Genomic DNA, 18,309 nt, shown 5'->3' on the forward strand with positions numbered 1-18,309 from the left:
TTTCATCCTTGTTTATGATCCACTTTATGGCCCCACTTTATGTTACATGTGAAGAATTTCTTGTATTTGTAGATTATTAATTGCATTTCTATGACTTGTCCTATAATATATTTCTGAACTCTTCAAAATATCTTTATATACATCACACCTGTGAATATTTTTTAATATAGAAAATATTCAAATAATGAAACTTCTGTCATTGATTTCTCACCATGTCAAATCTGTCTTCCTTTGCTTTTAGTTGGAACCTGCTAGATTTTTTTTCTTCCATCACTGTCTTGTTCTATATCAACCTATTTCTTTTGTAAAATGTAAATATATTCTTATTTAATGGTGGAAATGTTTTCTCCAATCATTTCTGGGGTTTTCCACCCCTTTGGGAACTTTCCAGGCACATCTGTGACAGAACACCAAGGGTAAGTGCAGGGTGTAGCTGTCCTGGTAATAAAGATGAGGTGGCCTCAAGCCCAGGGGATTGGGGTCGCCTGGTATGCAGGGGTAGGATGTAGAAATAATGTGTGCATTAGGTACTATATTAATTTCCATAGGGATTTCATTCAGTGCCCAAAAAACCCCTAAAAATAAAGTATTATTACCCAATCTGGCCCACATTCTGGCCCACATTGAACTGGGTGGCAATTGAGTGGGGGCCCCAATAATATTAACACTTTATTTTGTTTCCCCCCAAATATTATTCCCACTAAAATGTGTAGTTGAAAGTTAACATTATTATTTATGCCCAGAGAGCAGGAAACTGGGGTTTGGAGGTGCTTCATGAGATTTGGGTCCATCTCTAGGTTCCTGCATGGTCTCTGAAATCTGGAGCAAGGCAACCAGTGATGAAACAGCATCAGACTCAGAAACTCCCAGTAGTGACCTCATATCCTGTTGTGCAACCTTCTGGAGCCTCTAGGTCAGAGTCACCTCATAATTGTCCCCAGAGTCACAGCAGCAATTGAACTAAAGGATGAAGAAGAACAGGGTCAGGGGGCTGCTCTGGGTCTTCTTCCTCCTCATATCAGGTAAGTTGAGGAAGGGGGGCAGAGCCAGGATCTTGGGGGGGTGCCTCACCTTTTTCTTTGAATCTCCAAGGGATATGGTCCCCCAAGATCCAAAGCCTTTGCCAGGCTGGCTTTCTCTTCTCAACCTTAGCAGACTCAGGAAAACATATGAGGCCTGAGGACAGGGATAGAAGGGGTGAGTTAGGGAAACAGGATGTCTGTGCGTTTTGGTGTCTAGGACATACAAAATGAGAGGGAAAAATGATAGAGCAAATCTAAACTTGACATCAACTAAAATAATTTTGAGTTGAAAGTAGTTTTCTCATATTCACTATGGTGTTTTGGATGTGGACTGTCAATGAAACCCAGAAGACCACTCATTTGACAAATATTCCCTGGTAGCCTACAATAGGCCAGAGAATATGCTGCAGCTCAGGATGCATGGGAAAGACCTGGCACCCACTCTCACAGAGACTGCGCCCCATTCTCCACACCTCCGTTACCCATGAGGCTCAGGCTCAGCAGCACTGCCCCATCCCCACGCCCATACAGCTCTCCTCTTATTGCATGGCTCACACCGTCACCAAAAATGGAAGTTTCTGAAACTCCTGTTGGTCCTCTTCCATATTCTTACAAGAGAACCAGAGAAAGGGAAGAATCTGCGAGTGAGTTGGAAGTATGGTTGCCTTGGGCAGACGTGAAAGATGATGGGGGGTTTTCAGGAGCCCACTACTTTGGGGGAGGTCACAGTCACCTCGTGGAGCCTGCACACAAATGCCATTTGGGGCCTCCTGGGAGCTGAGTGCCCGTCACTGTGATCTTAGCTTGTGTCCCATGTTCTGTCTCCAATCAGGCAATTTCTTCCTCTCAAAAACAATCATTTACAGAAGTTGATTTGCACAAATCATGCAGTCTCTCTAGCTCCTACAGTAGAAGCAAAATATAGTATTAAGATCTGGGTTCGAGTGCTGGCTGGTAGGGAAAAGTGCTTCTCTGAAAAATGAGTAGTTGAAAAAGAAAAAGAAGTGGTTCCTCTCTCACGTTTCCAAAGAGGAAAGTTATTCCTTACAGAGCTTCACTCTGATACCCTGCTTATAGGACTCCGAGTTGCAGCCGAATCAGAAGCTGTATTTACCCTAGCAGAGGGGGAGACCTTCAGTGTGAAATGCCCCACCTCCACCTGGAAGTACTCCAACAGCAGGAAGGCTTGGCAGAGGCTGCGCGGAGCAGAGCCCGTGAATCTGGTGATCACAGAGAGGCCTTCAGGGACGTCCACGCAAGCCCGGGTGGGAAAGTACTTCTTAGAGGACAAGCCCACCGAGGGCATACTAGAAGTCCGAGTGACCAACCTTCAAGAGGAGGACTCAGGACTGTATCGGTGTGTGATCTACCACCCTCCCAAGGACCCTGAAGTGCTGTTCCAACCCATCCGCCTAGTGGTGACCAAGAGTGAGTGATCTGGGTGTAGGGGGTACAGCAAGGGGAGCCAGGCCAGGTGGGTATAGGGGCGGTGGGGGGAGCACCCCCAGAGCTGTGGCTCAGAACTTCTAGCAGCCCTTCTTTCTCTCAGAAACTACCAGTCTCTCATTTGAAGTTCTTGAGAGACATTTAGTCCAAAAGAAGATGGGGACTCTATGCATGAATGCTGCTTGGGGAGCTGACACAGATTTGCTGTGTGGCTGTAAGAAGCTGGTTACAATGGGAGATGAATGGTAGACTGGACATGAGTTAGCCTCTTCTTAGTTTCTTTCCTTTTTTTTAAAAATAGATTTATTTATGCATACAAGCACTGGGGTACAGGCCAGAGGTATGGAGGTGAGAGGATTCACCACAGACAGAGTGGGGAGCAGAACAGGCAGATGTGCTGAAATACACTGCTGAGGGGAGCAGCAGGCAAGACAGGAGAAGTCTGATTGCCATGTGGGTAGCTCCCTGGCTGGGGATTGAACTCGTGCTGCAGAGGCTGCCTGTAGCTTCATAGGTTGCATCATAACCCTTTGTGCCACCAGGGAGGCCCATGTCTCTTCTTTGTTTCTATGTAGAAGTCATTTCCTCAGGGAAGCCTCACCTCCCAAGGTTATGTCTGCTGTCCCTCCCGTGGGCTTCCAAAGCAGTGCTTCTTAGACTTTACTGTGGATACCAGCCACTTGGGGCTCTTATTTCAAAGACACACTCTTCTTCACTGGATCTAGGGTGGGACCTAGATCCTGCATTTCTGATCAGTTCCCACATGATACCTATGCTGTCCATCCATGGCCTCCAACCTGGGAAATAAGACTCCAGACTCTCTCTGTGTCTTCTCATAGACAATACTGTTTTACTGGGTTGCAGTGGCTGAGTTACTTATCTATTCATCTTACCTATTCATCTCTGAGTACCTTGAGGGAAGGGCCTCATCACCAGCAACTGTCGTAGTGTCGGGCACACAGTAGGGTCTCCATAGATGTTGATTGGCTGAATTATGGAAGGCAGAGGTAAGGGAGACTGGTTCAAGTTTCTTGCACCTGGGAAATTTTAAGCCTAAGGAAGACAAAGTACATATGCAGTATATTAATAAAAAATAACTTATAAAGCAATATGTCACAGGTATAGGTGAGTGCAGACAAGAGTGAATGGTATAAAGTAATCAGGGAGTTATTCTTAAAGAAGGTGGGGCCACACAGATTGGTGGAAAATAGCAGGCAAGTGCATTTCCAATGACATGTGTAGCCTGAAAGTTCCTTTGTTCTTCACCCCTTCCTCCCCTTTCCCCCTCCCTTCCCATTTCCCTTTCTCTCATTCAGGATGACCTCACACTATTTCTTTGATCTTAGCAAAAGAAAACTTCATTTCTTGAATGACCATATTCATTTCTCCCTTAGCTCCATATACCCTACCACCTACTGATCCATTCACTCATTCATCTCTTTATCTACTGAGTCATTCATCTATCTATCCTTCCACCACTGTCCCAAAATTCACCCATCCATCCATCCATCCATCCATCCATCCATCCATCCATCCATCCTTCCATCCATCCATCCATCCACCCACCCATCCATCCATCCTTTCATCCATTCATTCATCTAATGTGCCTTTCTGAATATATTTCAGGTATTCCTGGTGCAAATGGGTTTTCCACCCTCCCTCCCACAATCATCGAGACCCAGAGCGAACCCCAAACCATCTCCACAACAAACCACCTTCAGAGCAAAACCCAAACCACCTCCAGAACCACAACCCAAATCTCACTCATGTCAACTATCAGTGCCCCCGTCACCAATGTGACAGATGTCACCAGGTATGGTTTCCAGGTTGCCGCCGGACTGCTTTTTGGACACCAAGTCCTTTGATTCTAGTCCATGTGCTGAAGGGATGTGGGAATTGAGGGGTGGAGGGGGGTGGAGAGGAGGCACAGACTTGAATCACCTCAGTCTGGTAGAAACTACCTAGGAGCAGAAGGGGGTGCATGAGCCAGGAGGAGGCTGTCAGAGAGGCTGCTTTCCAGCTCACCTGTGTTTCTTTACACTGCAGAGCAGTAACATGGGGAAGATGGCATCTTTGCTGAAGTCCCATGAATCTTAGGCAGCCCCAGGGTCCTAATGGTATGGAGGGAAAAGCTTACTGAGGGAGACACCATAGATTTGAATACTGGCTGTGTGATCTCAGAGAGTCAGGGACCCTCTCTGCCTTGTTCCTTGTTGGGGGACTAGGAAACCGGGCTGGAAGCAATAATCTAACTCAACAGTTCTCACAGCTACAGCAACTTAGGATCACCTGAAGTGTTTGCTTTCCTTTGTTTTGTTTTTATTTTGTTTTCATTTTTGGAATTTTAATACTTATTCTTTTAATTTACGTTTTAAAATTATTATTTTATTTTTTATATTTTTTACATCATTTTTGTGCAATGTATGCATTTTTTTTTATAAATTTTATTGTTATATTCCCCATACAATTGCAGCCCCCCATTCTGACCCCAATCCCTCCCCTCCCGCCCCTGCCCCCCTAAAAGTGTCTCTGGTTCATAGTTTTTTGTTGATTTTGATTTTCACTTTCTTATAGTTATTCATTTTCCTGGTCCCTTATTTAAGTTTTCTAGATTCCTGCTATGAGTGAGACCATCCGGTATTTTTCTTTTTCTTTTTGGCTTATTTCGCTGAGCATGATCCCTTCCAGCGCCATCCATGTTGCAGCAAATTGCATGTGTTTATCTTTTTTGAATGCTGAGTAATATTCCATGGTATATATGTACCACATCTTCTTGATCCACTCATCTATTTTTGGGCATTTGGGTTGTTTCCAAAGCTTAGCTATTGTAAACAGTGCTGCTATAAACATAGGGGTGCAGGTGTTCTTTGGAATTGATGTTTCTGTGTCCTTTGGGTAAATACCTAGGAGTGGAATTGCTGGATCATATGGAAGCTCTATGTTTAGTAGGTCCAGAAATCTCCACACAGCTTTCCACAGTGGTTGGACCAGTTTGCACTCCCACCAACAGTGCAGAAGAGTTCCTTTTTTTCCACACCCTCGCCAACATTTGTTGTTGCTAGTTTTTTTAATATGTGCCATTCTCACTGGTGTAAGATGGTATCTCATGGTAGTTTTGATTTGCATTTCCCTGATGACAAGTGATGTTGAACATTTTTTCATATGCCTGTTGGCCATTTGCATTTCCTCTTCAGAGAAGTTTCTTTTAAGCTCTTCTGCCCATTTTTTGACTGGATTATTTTCTTTGTTGTTGTTGAGTCTCATCAGCTCTTTGCAGATTTTTGTGATCAGTCCTTTATCATTAGTGTTGGGTGCAAAAATGTTCTCCCAGTTGGTGGGGTTTCTCTTTGTTTTTGTTATTGTCTCTTTTGCTGTGCAAAAGCTCTTTAATTTGATGTAGTCCCAGCTGTTTATCTTTGCCTTCACTATCACTGCTTTGGGTGATGTGTCTGTAAAGATGTCTTTGATGTGCAAATCACGTAGTGTTTCGCCTATATTTCCTTCTATATATTTTATGGTTTCAGGTCTTATGTCTAGTTCTTTAATCCATTTTGAGTTGATTTTTGTGTATGGTGTGAGGTGGTGGTCAAGCTTCATTCTTTTGCATGTAGCGACCCAGTTTTCCCAGCACCATTTATTGAACAAACTTTCTTTGCTCCAATGCATAGTCTTTGCTCCTTTGTCAAAGATTAGTTGACCATAAATCTGTGGGTTTATTTCTGGATTTTCTATTCGATTCCATTGGTCTGTATGTCTGTTCTTGTTCCAATACCATGCAGTTTTGATGATTATGGCTTTGTAGTATAGTTTGAAGTCTGGGAGTCTGATGCCTCCATTCCCTTCTTTTTTTTTCAGGAGAGCTTTGGCTATTCGGGGTTTTTTGTGATTCCATATGAATTTCATCAATAATTGTTCTATTTCTTTGAAGAATGACATTGAAATTTTGATTGGAATAGCATTGAATCTGTATATTGCTTTTGGAAGGATGGCCATTTTAATAATGTTTATTCTTCCAATCCATGAGCAGGGGATGTCTCTCCATTTCTTTGTGTCTTCTTCTATTTCTTTTAACAGTGTTTTATAGTTTTCTTTGTATAGGTCCTTTACCTCTTTTGTTAGATTTATTCCCAAATATTTGATTTTTTTTGTTTCAATAACAAAAGGGATGGTCTTTTTGATTTCTTCTTCTTCAGATTTATTGTTTGTGTATAGGAAGGCTACTGACTTTTGCGTGTTGATTTTGTATCCTGCCACTTTACTGAACTGATTGATGAGTTGAATTAGCTTTTCTGTGGAGTTTTTGGGGTTCTCTATGTATAATATCATATCGTCTGCAAATAGTGATAGTTTGACTTCTTCTTTTCCTATTTGGATTCCTTGGATGTCTTTCTCTTGTCTTATGCAATGTATGCATTTTCATCTTGGTTATAATCCCTGGGAAATTCTCGCCACCCATTCACCCGTGAACTCTCACCATGGTCCCTTATGCTCTTCCCACCCCTGTTTTGATCCAACTCCTTCCTCCCCTGCCTGCAGAACATCTTTGGTTTATAGTTACATGCTGATTTTGATTTTTACTTTGTTATAATTACTTTTTTTTCTCTGATCCCTTATTTGGATCCTCTACATTCCTCTTATAAGTGAGACCACACAGTATTTTTCTTTTTTTTTTTTTTCTGGCTTATTTCACTGAGCATGATCCCTTCCAGCTCCATCCATGTTGCCATGAATGCTTTGTTTGTTTTTAATATTAATGCACGTGCTGTAATGAAGACCAACAGAATCAGAACTCTGGATATGGAACCGTTCTCAGTACATTTATATAAAATCCTCAGAGATTTCTCCATGTTCAAGCAAAGATGAGAATCCCTAACTTTGTAGACAAAACCCTTTTTAGAGGTTACAACTAAACACTGATTTATCTTAGCATATGTTTATCATTAAATAGTCAATGAGAAGAGGAAGAAATATTCTTCCATATTTCCACTAATCTAACATGTCTTCTTTCTATTTTCTTCTAGTCTATATTTATGTTTATATATTTTTCAACACAGTAGTAGTAGTCCTAATTATAAATATTTTCCCATGCTAAAACTATTGTTTGATGTTGATACCTAGTCTTCATATTTATAATTTTGGTGACTATGCTTTTCTACCAACAGATAAGCCATAACTTATGTAATAATTATTTGTCTGCTTTCAGACATGCAGATTGTTTTCATTTTATATAAACTTACTGCTGGTTTATTCTTTGTGTGTGCTGCTTGATTCTATTTTCTGGGAACTTTTCTATTTTTTTTTTTCATTTAAAAAATGTTTAGTCTCTCTTGGGGAGGGAAGTCAATTTGTTGCATAGTTTAAGTTGTAAAAAGGTGACTTTCTCATCATTTTGCTGTCCAGGTACCTAAGGCTCTTCACTGAGTAGCCCCAGGCACTGATGTCAGATGCTTAGATAACACTTGACCTGCCTCTAGCGCCCTCTGTGTCTCACTGTTCTCTGACTCTCAATTTTATTTTATTTTATTTTTTTGACTTATGGTTAATTTATTTGACTTCAGCTCTCTGCTAAACTTTATAAAACATGAATCCTTTTTCTTTTTTTATTTATATATATTTTACACCATTATTCATTTTTAAACATTTGCTTTTTTTCCCCATGTCCTTCAATTTGATCTCTAGTCTTGTGTAGAGTAGTTGTAGAAATTGTCTATTTCTATAGCAGTTGAGTCTGGACAGACTAAGTTTTCCTCATTCATTTGTATCCATTCTTAGGACATCTACTGACATTAACCCATTTTGCTAAAATCTGGAAAACTTTGTGATAAGATTTTGATGAAGACTGTGTTCTTCTCAGTTTATGGATAAGGAAACTGAGGCCAAAGAGGTGAGATGACAATCCAGATGCCGAGAACAGAAACCCTGTTTGCTGGCTCTGGAACGTAGAGAAGATGGCTTCTCTACTCATCTGAGTGCAGGAAGAGCCTCTGCACAAGGAGGAAGATCCTGCTTTTTCTCTGTGGTGCCCTCTGGACGTAGATTCATTTGCTCTACTAAATAAATTTCTAATCGGTAGCTTTAGGCAGTGGGACAAACTAAAATGCACAGGACCAGTTGGTATAGGGAAGGTTCTGCGCAGAAGAGATGGGGCACGAGGGACTTTTGGTGGAGTAAGTATCAAGTGCAGGGTCATGGACAGTGGTAACATGCACTTTCCTCCCCCTCACTCCCCAGGACCTCTCTGATCAGCATCGTCGTTCTGGTGACCTGTGGAATCCTGAGCAAGAGCCTGGTCTTCACTGTCCTGCTAGCAGTCACACAGAGGTCATTTGGACACTAGGCCTATGAACCTGCACAAACTGATCTCTGACCTCATCCACATCAGTTCGATAGTTGTGCCAGAAGAAGATCTCGAGGGGGAAGGGTGGGCCAGCAGGTGGCCATAACAGGAACTGAATCTGTAATACAGGTTATTTCTAAGACTCAGGGTCTCACCTCCCTGGCCCTGCTCACTCCCCTCACTTCACTAATAAGCTTGGGTGTATGCTTTGCCACCGCAAAAGAGAAGAGACTGTTCCAAACCTACCCCGATCCTCCACCCCTCCAGTGCCTCAGAGTTGGCATTAACTACAGACAGAATGTCATGTTTTCATTGTCGCTGTCTTGTGGGGGTGACGGAGTAAGAGGAAACAGCTGCTAATGTGCCCAGGCCTTGCCCTGGACTGTCATATTTTAGACTGACCTGGACAGAGTGTGTGCCCTGCAGTGTCCTGCTCTTCTGGCCATGGGGCTTTTTGTCTGGAATCAGATGCTTAGGTTTCTCCCTTCGTCTGTGGTCCTTTCAACACTCCGAGGAAGGGTGTTGAAAACCATGGAATGGGGAGAAGACAAGATGCCATGGGGAGAAATCCATATTTGGGAATAAGGGACTGAGTTAATCAGAATGTTGGATTCTGGAAAATACTGAGTGAGCTATTTTCCAAGGACAGGATTGACAGAAAATATCGCATCATCTACATTAATCACTGGATCCTTAGAACAAACCGGTGAAGGTAGAGAAGAATCTGACTAGAATGAGTAATCGTCACCATTTATTGGCCACCATTTTTTGGAACAAAAACTAAAGCGCCCCTTCACTGAAGACTAAGCACCCCAAAGCCACATGGTAGAAAAACCCAGAGCTGCTTGTATCTGAATGCCTCTTTTCCTGGTACCATGCAGGCGCAGGGTTGGTGGGGTCTGCTGGAAGGTGGGATCCGCTGGGAGCCAGCCTCCACACACACTCCTAGTGCCCCTCTGCCTTCTTCCTTCTCTCCATTTACCCCTGTAACTCCCCTTTAGCTCCCAAGCTCTCCCATGAAATGGGCACCAGGCCCATCTGTGCCAACAGACTGAAATCAGGATTTTCCGATTTCCTACCTTTTTGACTCTGAAGGGGAATGGCCCCAATGGTGGGGGAAAGATGACGAGCCTTACATTCCACCTCAGGCATGGCCAAGGCCAGTCTCACCCTTAGTTCCCCAAGAGCAAACACACCCTACCATACACGGTCCAACACGCGTTAGGAAAGCACATTCCCACCATCAGCCTGGCTTTCCCCGACTCCTGTGAGAAAAGCACCCAGTGCTGAGGAACATCCTCCCCGTCCTGCACCTTCTTCATCTGCCTGAGAACGCTCCGTGTGAACCCCCCCGGGGGATGGCGCTGACCCAAATGTTCTGCTGGGGAATATTTAATCCAGAAGCTGTTCATCCTGCACATGGACATTCCTGCCTGAAAGAGCAGAGTGGTGGAGTCAGTCACTGCGCGGCAAGGTGTTTGCTTTCTGAGTTCCCTCATCTGGGACCTGCATTAGTAGATCCAGTGTTGCACCTCTTTGGGAAGTTGACAAAAAGCCCTGGACAAGGGAGGGAATCTAGTGAAATGCTGTCTCAGAGAGGCAGAACACTGCAGGGCGGTGCTTCTCAAACTGCAGCTCTGAAAGCACCCGCTTCAGAGTTTCCTGGAGCCTTTGTATAGGTTCCCAAGGTCCTCCAGACCCACTGCCTCACAGCCCCAGACCCTCTTAGTGGTTCACTAGCTAATTTGAGAGATAGGGCTCCCAGAAGCCGGCATGTTCCTCAGCAAACACCCTAACATGTTCCTATATTCACTCTGTGGCTTATCGTGCTTGATTTAGTGTGTGGTGTGCTTGATTTAATAACACATCAAGTAGAAGTTAAGTCAATAAAGTAAAGTTGCTGAGAAATTATAAACACAGCATTGAAAGACACGTGTTGGCACCTGAAGACTCCCTTCCAGACTCTTCTCCCCTGCCTTGGGCCTGGAAGCCTGGTCTGTGTGGACTAAGTCAACGAGCTCCTTTGCCCACCAGCTTCTGGGTGGGTTTTGCCAACAGGCTGCGTGAGCGGAGAGCAGAGAGGATGGGAAGACAGTGAGCTCAGGATTCTATCCTGGCTGCGCCCTGGGGTGTGGCAGGAGTGGCTGCGTCCTCTACTGAAGGTGCCCTGAAGCCCCTCACCAAACAGCAGCTATCCCCAAGTTTTGGCAACTGCTCCCTCCTCTTGTCCCTCCGGCTTAGAGGTGGTAATGGCTGACTCACCAGGGTCCCCAGCCTTGGGGAACTAGCCCCTTCTGGGGTTCCAAACCCTCCCCACACTTTTATTGAATAGCCTCTCAATTAGTCAGTTTCAGTGAGCCACCTGCTGCTTGCTGGGAACTTGCCGGATAAGAATAGCATCATGTGGTTAAGCAAACAGGACTTGGAATTAAAAACACCCAACTCAGTTCATCTTTTGGGGCCTCATCCTTAACAAGAGATTTCTCTCGTTGCCTCAAAGGGTGTAATAACCAAAACCAGTCATGATTTTTGAAATCAACTGAATCTCATTCTGGTTCTCTTAAACAGCAAGAGAATTTTAGAAGGAGCTCAGCTGCTTGTAGAGTAGGTGAGACTATTGGAGGATCTGGTTTAGAAAATGGTGGAGACCAAGAGATGATGGAGAGCAGGGGCCGAAACTGAGGCTAAAGGACAAGATAGTCTTGTGATGTTGCCATTGAGGCCCCTGCTCCAGGACTCTTGAAGCTACCGGGCACTTGCCCCCACGCTTTCCTGGCTCAGTGCTTCCATTGCCCCTGCGTAAATCATTCCAACTGACCCTGCTGCTTGTCTCACACTCTCAGGATACTAAATCCTGGGCAGAATCATGCATTTGACAAACTTAGGTCAAGTGTCATGCCTGTCCCACTGGTGCCAGGAAGAAGTGACAGGAGAAACATCTGCTTCTGTACTCAGTAGAAAGGGAAGTGGAGCTACCCATCCTAGCAAGACCCACATGTTGGGGCTTGTCCCCCAGATGAAAAAAGCGCTGGGTACAGGAAAGCCAAAAAGTGACAGATACTGACTACACAACTCCCCAGAGCCAGTAGGATTAGTGAGATAACCTGTGTAAAGCACCTGGCACACAGCAGGACATCAATTGGAGGCACTTACTCCTAGTCCTCCTATGCCCACGCTCAGGGAAGCAGACCCCTGTAAAGGTAGGTACCTGAGGCACATGTCAGGGCCCATCTCACCGCATACAGAGCTTTCACAGACCTCATCTCTCTGGACCACTCGCTCACAATCACTTGCACTGCTCATTAAAATGAAGATTCTTGGTCCCTTCTCAGACTTACCAAATCAGAATCTCTGGGGTGAAGTCCAGGTCACTGTTTGCTAAGCTTCTTGAGTGACTCAGCTGTATCTCATGCTTGAGAACCACGGTATGGAAAAAGTTTAAAGAACACAAGACATCAAGAAAGTTAACTGGGTCTTGAAGGGCAAGCCAAATTCAGATGCTTAGTATTATTCCAGACTGGGAGAGGACAGGAGGGATTGCAGGGTGTGATGGTCAGTGGCCAGTGCCTTGGTGAGGAAGTGAGTGGAAAGGTGGGACATCAGGTGGGAGGTCTAGACTTGCGATGGTGGATAATAAGGAGCTATTGGGTGTTGCCCAATAGGGCTGTGATAATCATGGAAACAGGAAGGAAGCTGTCGCAAGAGAAATGATCTCTCTTTTCTTCTTCTGCATTTTTCTGAGCTGCTCCTGCACATCATATTTTTCTTAGGATTTCTCAACTGCAAAGTAACAACCAGTCCCAGTTGTTCGTGTGAGACCACATCCTTGCCCTCCAGGAAGAGTTCTGGGGCAGCCAGCCACAGCCCATCCAGGATGCAGGACAGAATGGAGGGAACAAGGCTGGGGGGGTGGACATGGCTACTGCTGCTGCTGCTGGTCTGGTTCTCAGGTAAGGAGAGACGGGGAGAGGGACGTGATGGCTGAAGGGAGGTACTGCTAGGAGGGGTTTGCCTCACTTCTTCAGGAGGGACTGGAATAGGATCAGACTATGCAGTCAGGCAGGAAAGGGAAAAGGAAGGTAATGAATGCAGACTGCTGGTCGACCCTCACCCAGCAGAGTTGGGTGGTGTGACAGAAACTGGAGGTTCCTCCGGCACATCTTGCAGTTGAGAAAATGATTTGAAGTCAAACAATCTCTCATCTTTGTGCTGGTATCTTGGGGCATGAAAAGAAATGGAAGCAAAGTTTCCCCTTAAATAAGGCAGGTGCTAAGCTAGAGGAAGCATTGGTAGAAAAAAGAAAATAACAACAAAAAAGAAAGAGCATTCAACTTGAGGACACCAGGAGCTAAGATAAAGTATTGGGTACCAAAAAGCCAGGGACATGTTTGTGGAACCCCAAGTAGAAGAGACTGTGTGTGGTAAAGCTAGTTCTTTTTAACCTTTTAAAAATGTTTTGTTATAAAAAAAATTCCAATCGACAAAATATAGAAAGATTAGGCACCATCATTTCCATCATCTAGATTTAATCATTCAACCATGATTTTGCCTTATTTGCTTCACACACACAACACACACACACACACACAATTGCTGAGCCATTTCAAAATAATTTTCAGAAATCCCAAATTACCCCTAAATGCTTGATGGGGCTACAGAGGCTATTGATTCACTCATGGAGAGGTGGTGGAAGGGATGTTTGTTCAATGAAGTACTTTGACCCCTCATTCTAGGATTCCAAGCTGAAGGCCAAGAGGTAAAGCAAGAGTGCCTGCAAGAAGGAAAGAACCTAACTGTCACCTGTACTTACAACCGCCAGATGTATGCCACCAGCCTAAAGGCCTGGCAGCGGTTGGGGATGCAGGGCCCCCCAGATACGCTGGTGCGCACCACCACGCGAGACCCAAGGCATAATCTGGCCCAGGCTGGGAGATACGTACTGGATGATTACCCCACTGAAGCTTTGTTCAAGGTGACAGTGATAGAGCTGCAGAGGCAGGATGTGGGGCTGTACCAGTGTGTGATTGACCTCTCACCTAGGAACCTCATTATCCTGCCCCCTCGGATACGGCTGGTACAGTGCAAAGGTGATCAGCAGCCAGACCCAGCAGGTATGTGGGGCCTCATGTGCTATGAGGGTTGTTCCAAGCCTCAGACCCTCAGGGTCTCCCGCCCTGAGACCAGTACCTCTGGGGTTCTTTGCTGTCTTTCTTGGTGACTTTGAGAAAAGCAAACTCTTCCCTGGGCCTCAGTCTTCTCACCTGTTGAGACAAGAAATTTGGACTAGGTCATCTAAAAAGCCTCTCTGCAGAGGGAGTGATAACTGAGCATGGGATGTGTGATAAGCATTTAACTTGTTCATCTCCTGGTGTGAAGCAACGCTGAGTCTCCATTGCACAGGGAGAGGCTCAAAGAGGCTACGGTGTCACTGCACCTTCGAGTCCACGTGAAGTGCTGCTGGGACCCTCCAGACCCCCATTTGATCTCATGGTCTTCAGTGAATCCTGGAAACATGCCCACTTTGACCAATAAAAAATTGTCCCTTGGGAGAAGGGAGTAGGATCAAAACGGGTGGGAAGAGCACAAGGGACTATGGTGATGGTTCACAGGTGAACGGGTGGTGGGAATTTCAGGGGATTATAACCAAGATGAAAATGCATACATTGTACAAAAATGAGAAATGATATAAAATATACAAAATAATAATAATAATAATAAAAGAAGGTGGGAGGAGTCCTATAGACTATGGCAGAAGACTATGGCGTGATTTTGTGGTGGGAGAGCAATGATAACCACACCAAAGGCGAGAAATCCTAGATTGTCAAAATAATAACAAAGTTGTAAAAAAAATGGTGCTTTATTAATAAAAAATAAATTCATTAAAAAAACTAGAAAGTTCCAATCAGCAAAAAAAAATTTAAAAAATTAAAAAATAAATGAAAAACTGTCCTTTGGGATCAAGGAACTGCTGAAGCAGCAGATGGGGAGTAGACAGTAGAGGGCAAAAATGAAGACCTCTGGCTGGCCCTTGGTCACTTTTCTTTGAGGGGGACACAGTGGTTCTCCCTTCTCCTTTCTTAGAAAGCCTATGCAGCCAGGAAGGCGGAGCCTAGTACTTGCACCTGCAGCTTCTCAATAAACTTAGTTTGGAGCCAATGAGCGGGCAAGGCCTCCACTACAGAGGACACCCTCGCCTGTGTCCTGCTGACCTACATAGGCGAATATCAGGGTTGTATTGAAGTCGAACTTCACAGAATCTAGAAACAAAGTGTTGACCAATCCCATGACAGTGCTATGGCAGGACTGACAGGAAACTACTGAACTCCCATCATAGAATGAAACTATTTCCAGTACTTTAGAAACATCGGAAGATACCAGTAACAAGCAGGCCAGACACACCTGGTGCAGGTGGTAAGTATTTCCCCCCGCCCCCACCCAGGAACACTGTATTAATTTGGTCTCATGCCTAGGCCATGTACAATTCCAAACTCTTGCTCTTTACAAAGGTAAGTGGGGGGAGCCTCCCCAGTGGCGCAGTGAGTTGGGTGCAGCACTGTGAAGCTGTTCGCAGCCTCTGCAGCACCGGTTTGATTCCCAACTGGCTAGGGAGATACCCACATGGTGTGGCAGACCTCTCCTGTCTCACCCACTGATCCTCTCAGCAGTGTATTTCAGTCCTTCCGCCTGTTCTGCTCCCTGCTCTGTCTCTCGTGAATCCTCTCACCCTCTTGCGCCTCTGGCCTATACCCCAGTGCTTGTATAAATAAATAAATCTTAAAAAACAAACAAACAAACAACCACAAAGGTAAGTGAGGCAGAGTAATGGCAAAGAGCGCTGGCCTGGATGCCCCCTACCTCTCTACCCTGCACATACTCAGCCACCTAGATGAGCCCCTTACCCCCTTCTAGGCTTTCCTCCCTGTGACATCCAATGGCTCCACTTCTCTGGGTTCTTCTGTGTTTGTCAAATTCAGAAAAACAAAGTTTTTATATTTTACCCTGAACAAAGATTGTCTGTTCCAGGCGCCAGGAGATGGCTTGGCCCACCAGGTTGGGACCCATTATTTGATTGGTTTTTTGACTCATATCTTAACAAAGACAACAAAGAAAATAACTGAAGGTGACTGAGCCCATACTGTTGAATGAGAACTGTGCTGATTTTATTACAGGAGAGTGTAAATAATTATTTTTATCGAATCATGAGTAACTGCTGGCAGCCTTCTATTCCTCCTCTCCAGTAGCTGGAGGGAAGTCAGGCTAATGTGGCCAAGGAAGCGGAGTCTAGTCCAGATCGCTCCTGCCTGGAGGAGTTATTGATCCCCCAGGTGAAACAGGAACATAACCCTCTGAAAGGAAACAGCAGTAATTACCGGGGTCTCCAGGAAAGAAAGGGCGCTGGGCACTGTTTTTGTTAGCTTAAAAGAAGTGGTTGGAGAAGTGGTGGTCCTGGGTCTGTCCAGGGACCAGCGGGCTTCCCCTCACTGGATGGGGGGATCCTGCTTTGTTTCTCTTCACTTTTCCAGGTGGGGGAAAACACCACTGAAAGAAAGGTACATTCTAGGATAGTATTTGGAGGTGGTAGATGTTGTCCCCCCCAATCCTCTGTGTAGGAAGAGAGGCCTGAAGTGTGAGTTTTAGAGGAGAGAGGACAGGCTGCAGGGGGCAGGAGTGTGAGCTCCATGGTTGGTGGGTCCAGGCAAGAGCAGAGGGTTGACTGGGTGTAGGGATGCGCGCAGTGGCCCAGCTCATTGGGCAAGACTCTGAATGTTGAGGCCAGAAAGATGTCACAGAAGTACACAGGGATGGAGGTGTGGTCTGTGGGTCCCGGAGCTGACGCTGCTGCTTCTACTGGGTGACCAAGACAGTCACTGTTTATTATGTACCTTGGCTGTTAGCTTTAATGCAGTCATGTTGAGTACAGTCAGATGGCGAATGCTCCTTCCACGTTTGACCTAGAACCCTGCAAATCTCTCTTCCCTAGACAGGTATAGTCTTATGGCAATGAAGTTGGGAGATAGTCACTCAGACTTAAGAGAAAAACAAAATTGATCCAAATACCTGGGAGTGTCCTCTCCAACTCAGAATGCGCCAACAGGCCCACCTAGTTGGCACACTCAGGACATGCTGGCCCAAGTTCATTGGGTGTGTCTGGGCCCCCAGTAGGTATCAGTCGAGGTCCTGAAGAGCATTGTATCTCTTCTAGAATATGACACTTACCAAAGAGAACCAACCCTAAAAGGCAATCTGTGTGCAAAATAAGTTCCGTCTAAATTAGGGTTGCTGCACAGAGGGCCAGGAAAAGCAGAGTAAGATCTTGGGGTTAGCTGAGCCTGGGCTTAAGCCCCACATGTGGACTCTGGAGAGCCAGACTGGACCGCATGGAGGACTATCTTTCACCCAGGCAGGCCCAAGGGCTCCTGATCCCCAAGATGCAGAATACCCTTTGCTTCTATTCCTCTCCTGATGCCCTAGCACAAACCATGAATATTACTCTTCGTAGCCATCAAGGTTCCATTGATCAGCCTGAGGAGAGGAGCTGGGAGTTGGGCTGCTAAGATTATACAAGCATAGTATGTCCTTGCTAACAAAGTCTTGATGCAAATGGACTTGGGCCAGCAGTAGCCTCTGCCTTGGACTTAAGGGAATGGGGCTGACAGAGTCCTCCCCTCCCAGCAGGGGGTCACCCAGAATTGTTGAGGTTGGGGCTGCCACTGGGAAATCAGAGAATCCTGCCTGGAGGAGGAGAAGTGCTGATGGCTGCAGAGGTGCACTAAGTGTAGTAGAGAGGGTGGCAGTCCATGAGGAGCAGGTGTGGACACACACGGAGCCTTCAGGGCCATGAAGTCATGCACACTTCCTTCTGTGGGCAGTGGGGAGCATGATGGCACCCCTGCACCCTTGAGTGAGGAGTGAGGGCCCAGTGCAGAGTGACCCAGGAGCCGTGTGCTGGAATTGTGGAGAAGGGAGCTCTTAGAGGTAGGGATCACAGGAAAGGCAGTGGTCCCATCTCAACGGGTGTGAGCCCCTGCTTGACTCTCATAGCCAAAAACAGGGAGCAGGCTGAGCCTCAAAGTGTAACATTCCCCCCTTTCAGATTCAGAAGGGCACGGATCTCCACTTGCCCTTGACCTCACAGGTCTGCCACAGCTGATTACCACTCTGACTCTCGGACTCATCCTGAGCAAGGGCCTGGTGTTCTCGGTTCTATTTGTCTTTCTCTGGAAAGCCTAGGTCTCAGGTGAGTAGGGGGTGGGGCCAAGCGTGGGGTAGGAATTAGAGTGGACAGAGTCAGTAGCTACAGATGTGGGGGTAGAAGGCATTCCCCAGGACCCCTACCCTCACTTTCCGCACTTCAGCTCCCAGGATTTGTTGGATGGGAGGCCCTGAGAGCCATGTGGGTGGAACTGAGGTGGAGTCCCCAGGATGGGGACACCTGGCAGGGGGGCTCGGTGAGGACTTCTGCAATGCAGAATTTCCTTCAGAGGAGGGAGACTCACCTGGGCT

General features: G+C 45.7%; 2 protein-coding genes across 2 annotated transcripts; both read left to right on the top strand.

Annotated features, from left to right (window-relative positions):
• Nucleotides 1–967: 967 nt before the first annotated feature.
• On the top strand, nt 968–8,911 carry LOC311187758 (triggering receptor expressed on myeloid cells 1-like; the record flags this gene model as incomplete). Its single annotated transcript, XM_084259081.1, is given in 5 exon segments — nt 968–1,022; nt 2,100–2,450; nt 4,095–4,293; nt 8,700–8,799; nt 8,801–8,911. Coding segments are annotated over 5 exon segments (816 nt in total).
• A 3,780-nt stretch (nt 8,912–12,691) lies between these two features.
• On the top strand, nt 12,692–18,036 carry LOC311187768 (triggering receptor expressed on myeloid cells 3-like; the record flags this gene model as incomplete). The annotated part of the gene is made up of 3 exons (XM_084259092.1): nt 12,692–12,755; nt 13,539–13,916; nt 17,942–18,036. 3 exons carry the CDS (start codon nt 12,692–12,694, stop codon nt 18,034–18,036), a joined length of 537 nt encoding a protein of 178 aa, XP_084115218.1.
• Nucleotides 18,037–18,309: the final 273 nt, after the last annotated feature.

The sequence above is a fragment of the Talpa europaea genome (genome assembly GCF_964194135.1).
Source record: "Talpa europaea genome assembly, chromosome: 2".
Lineage (NCBI taxonomy): Eukaryota > Metazoa > Chordata > Mammalia > Eulipotyphla > Talpidae > Talpa > Talpa europaea.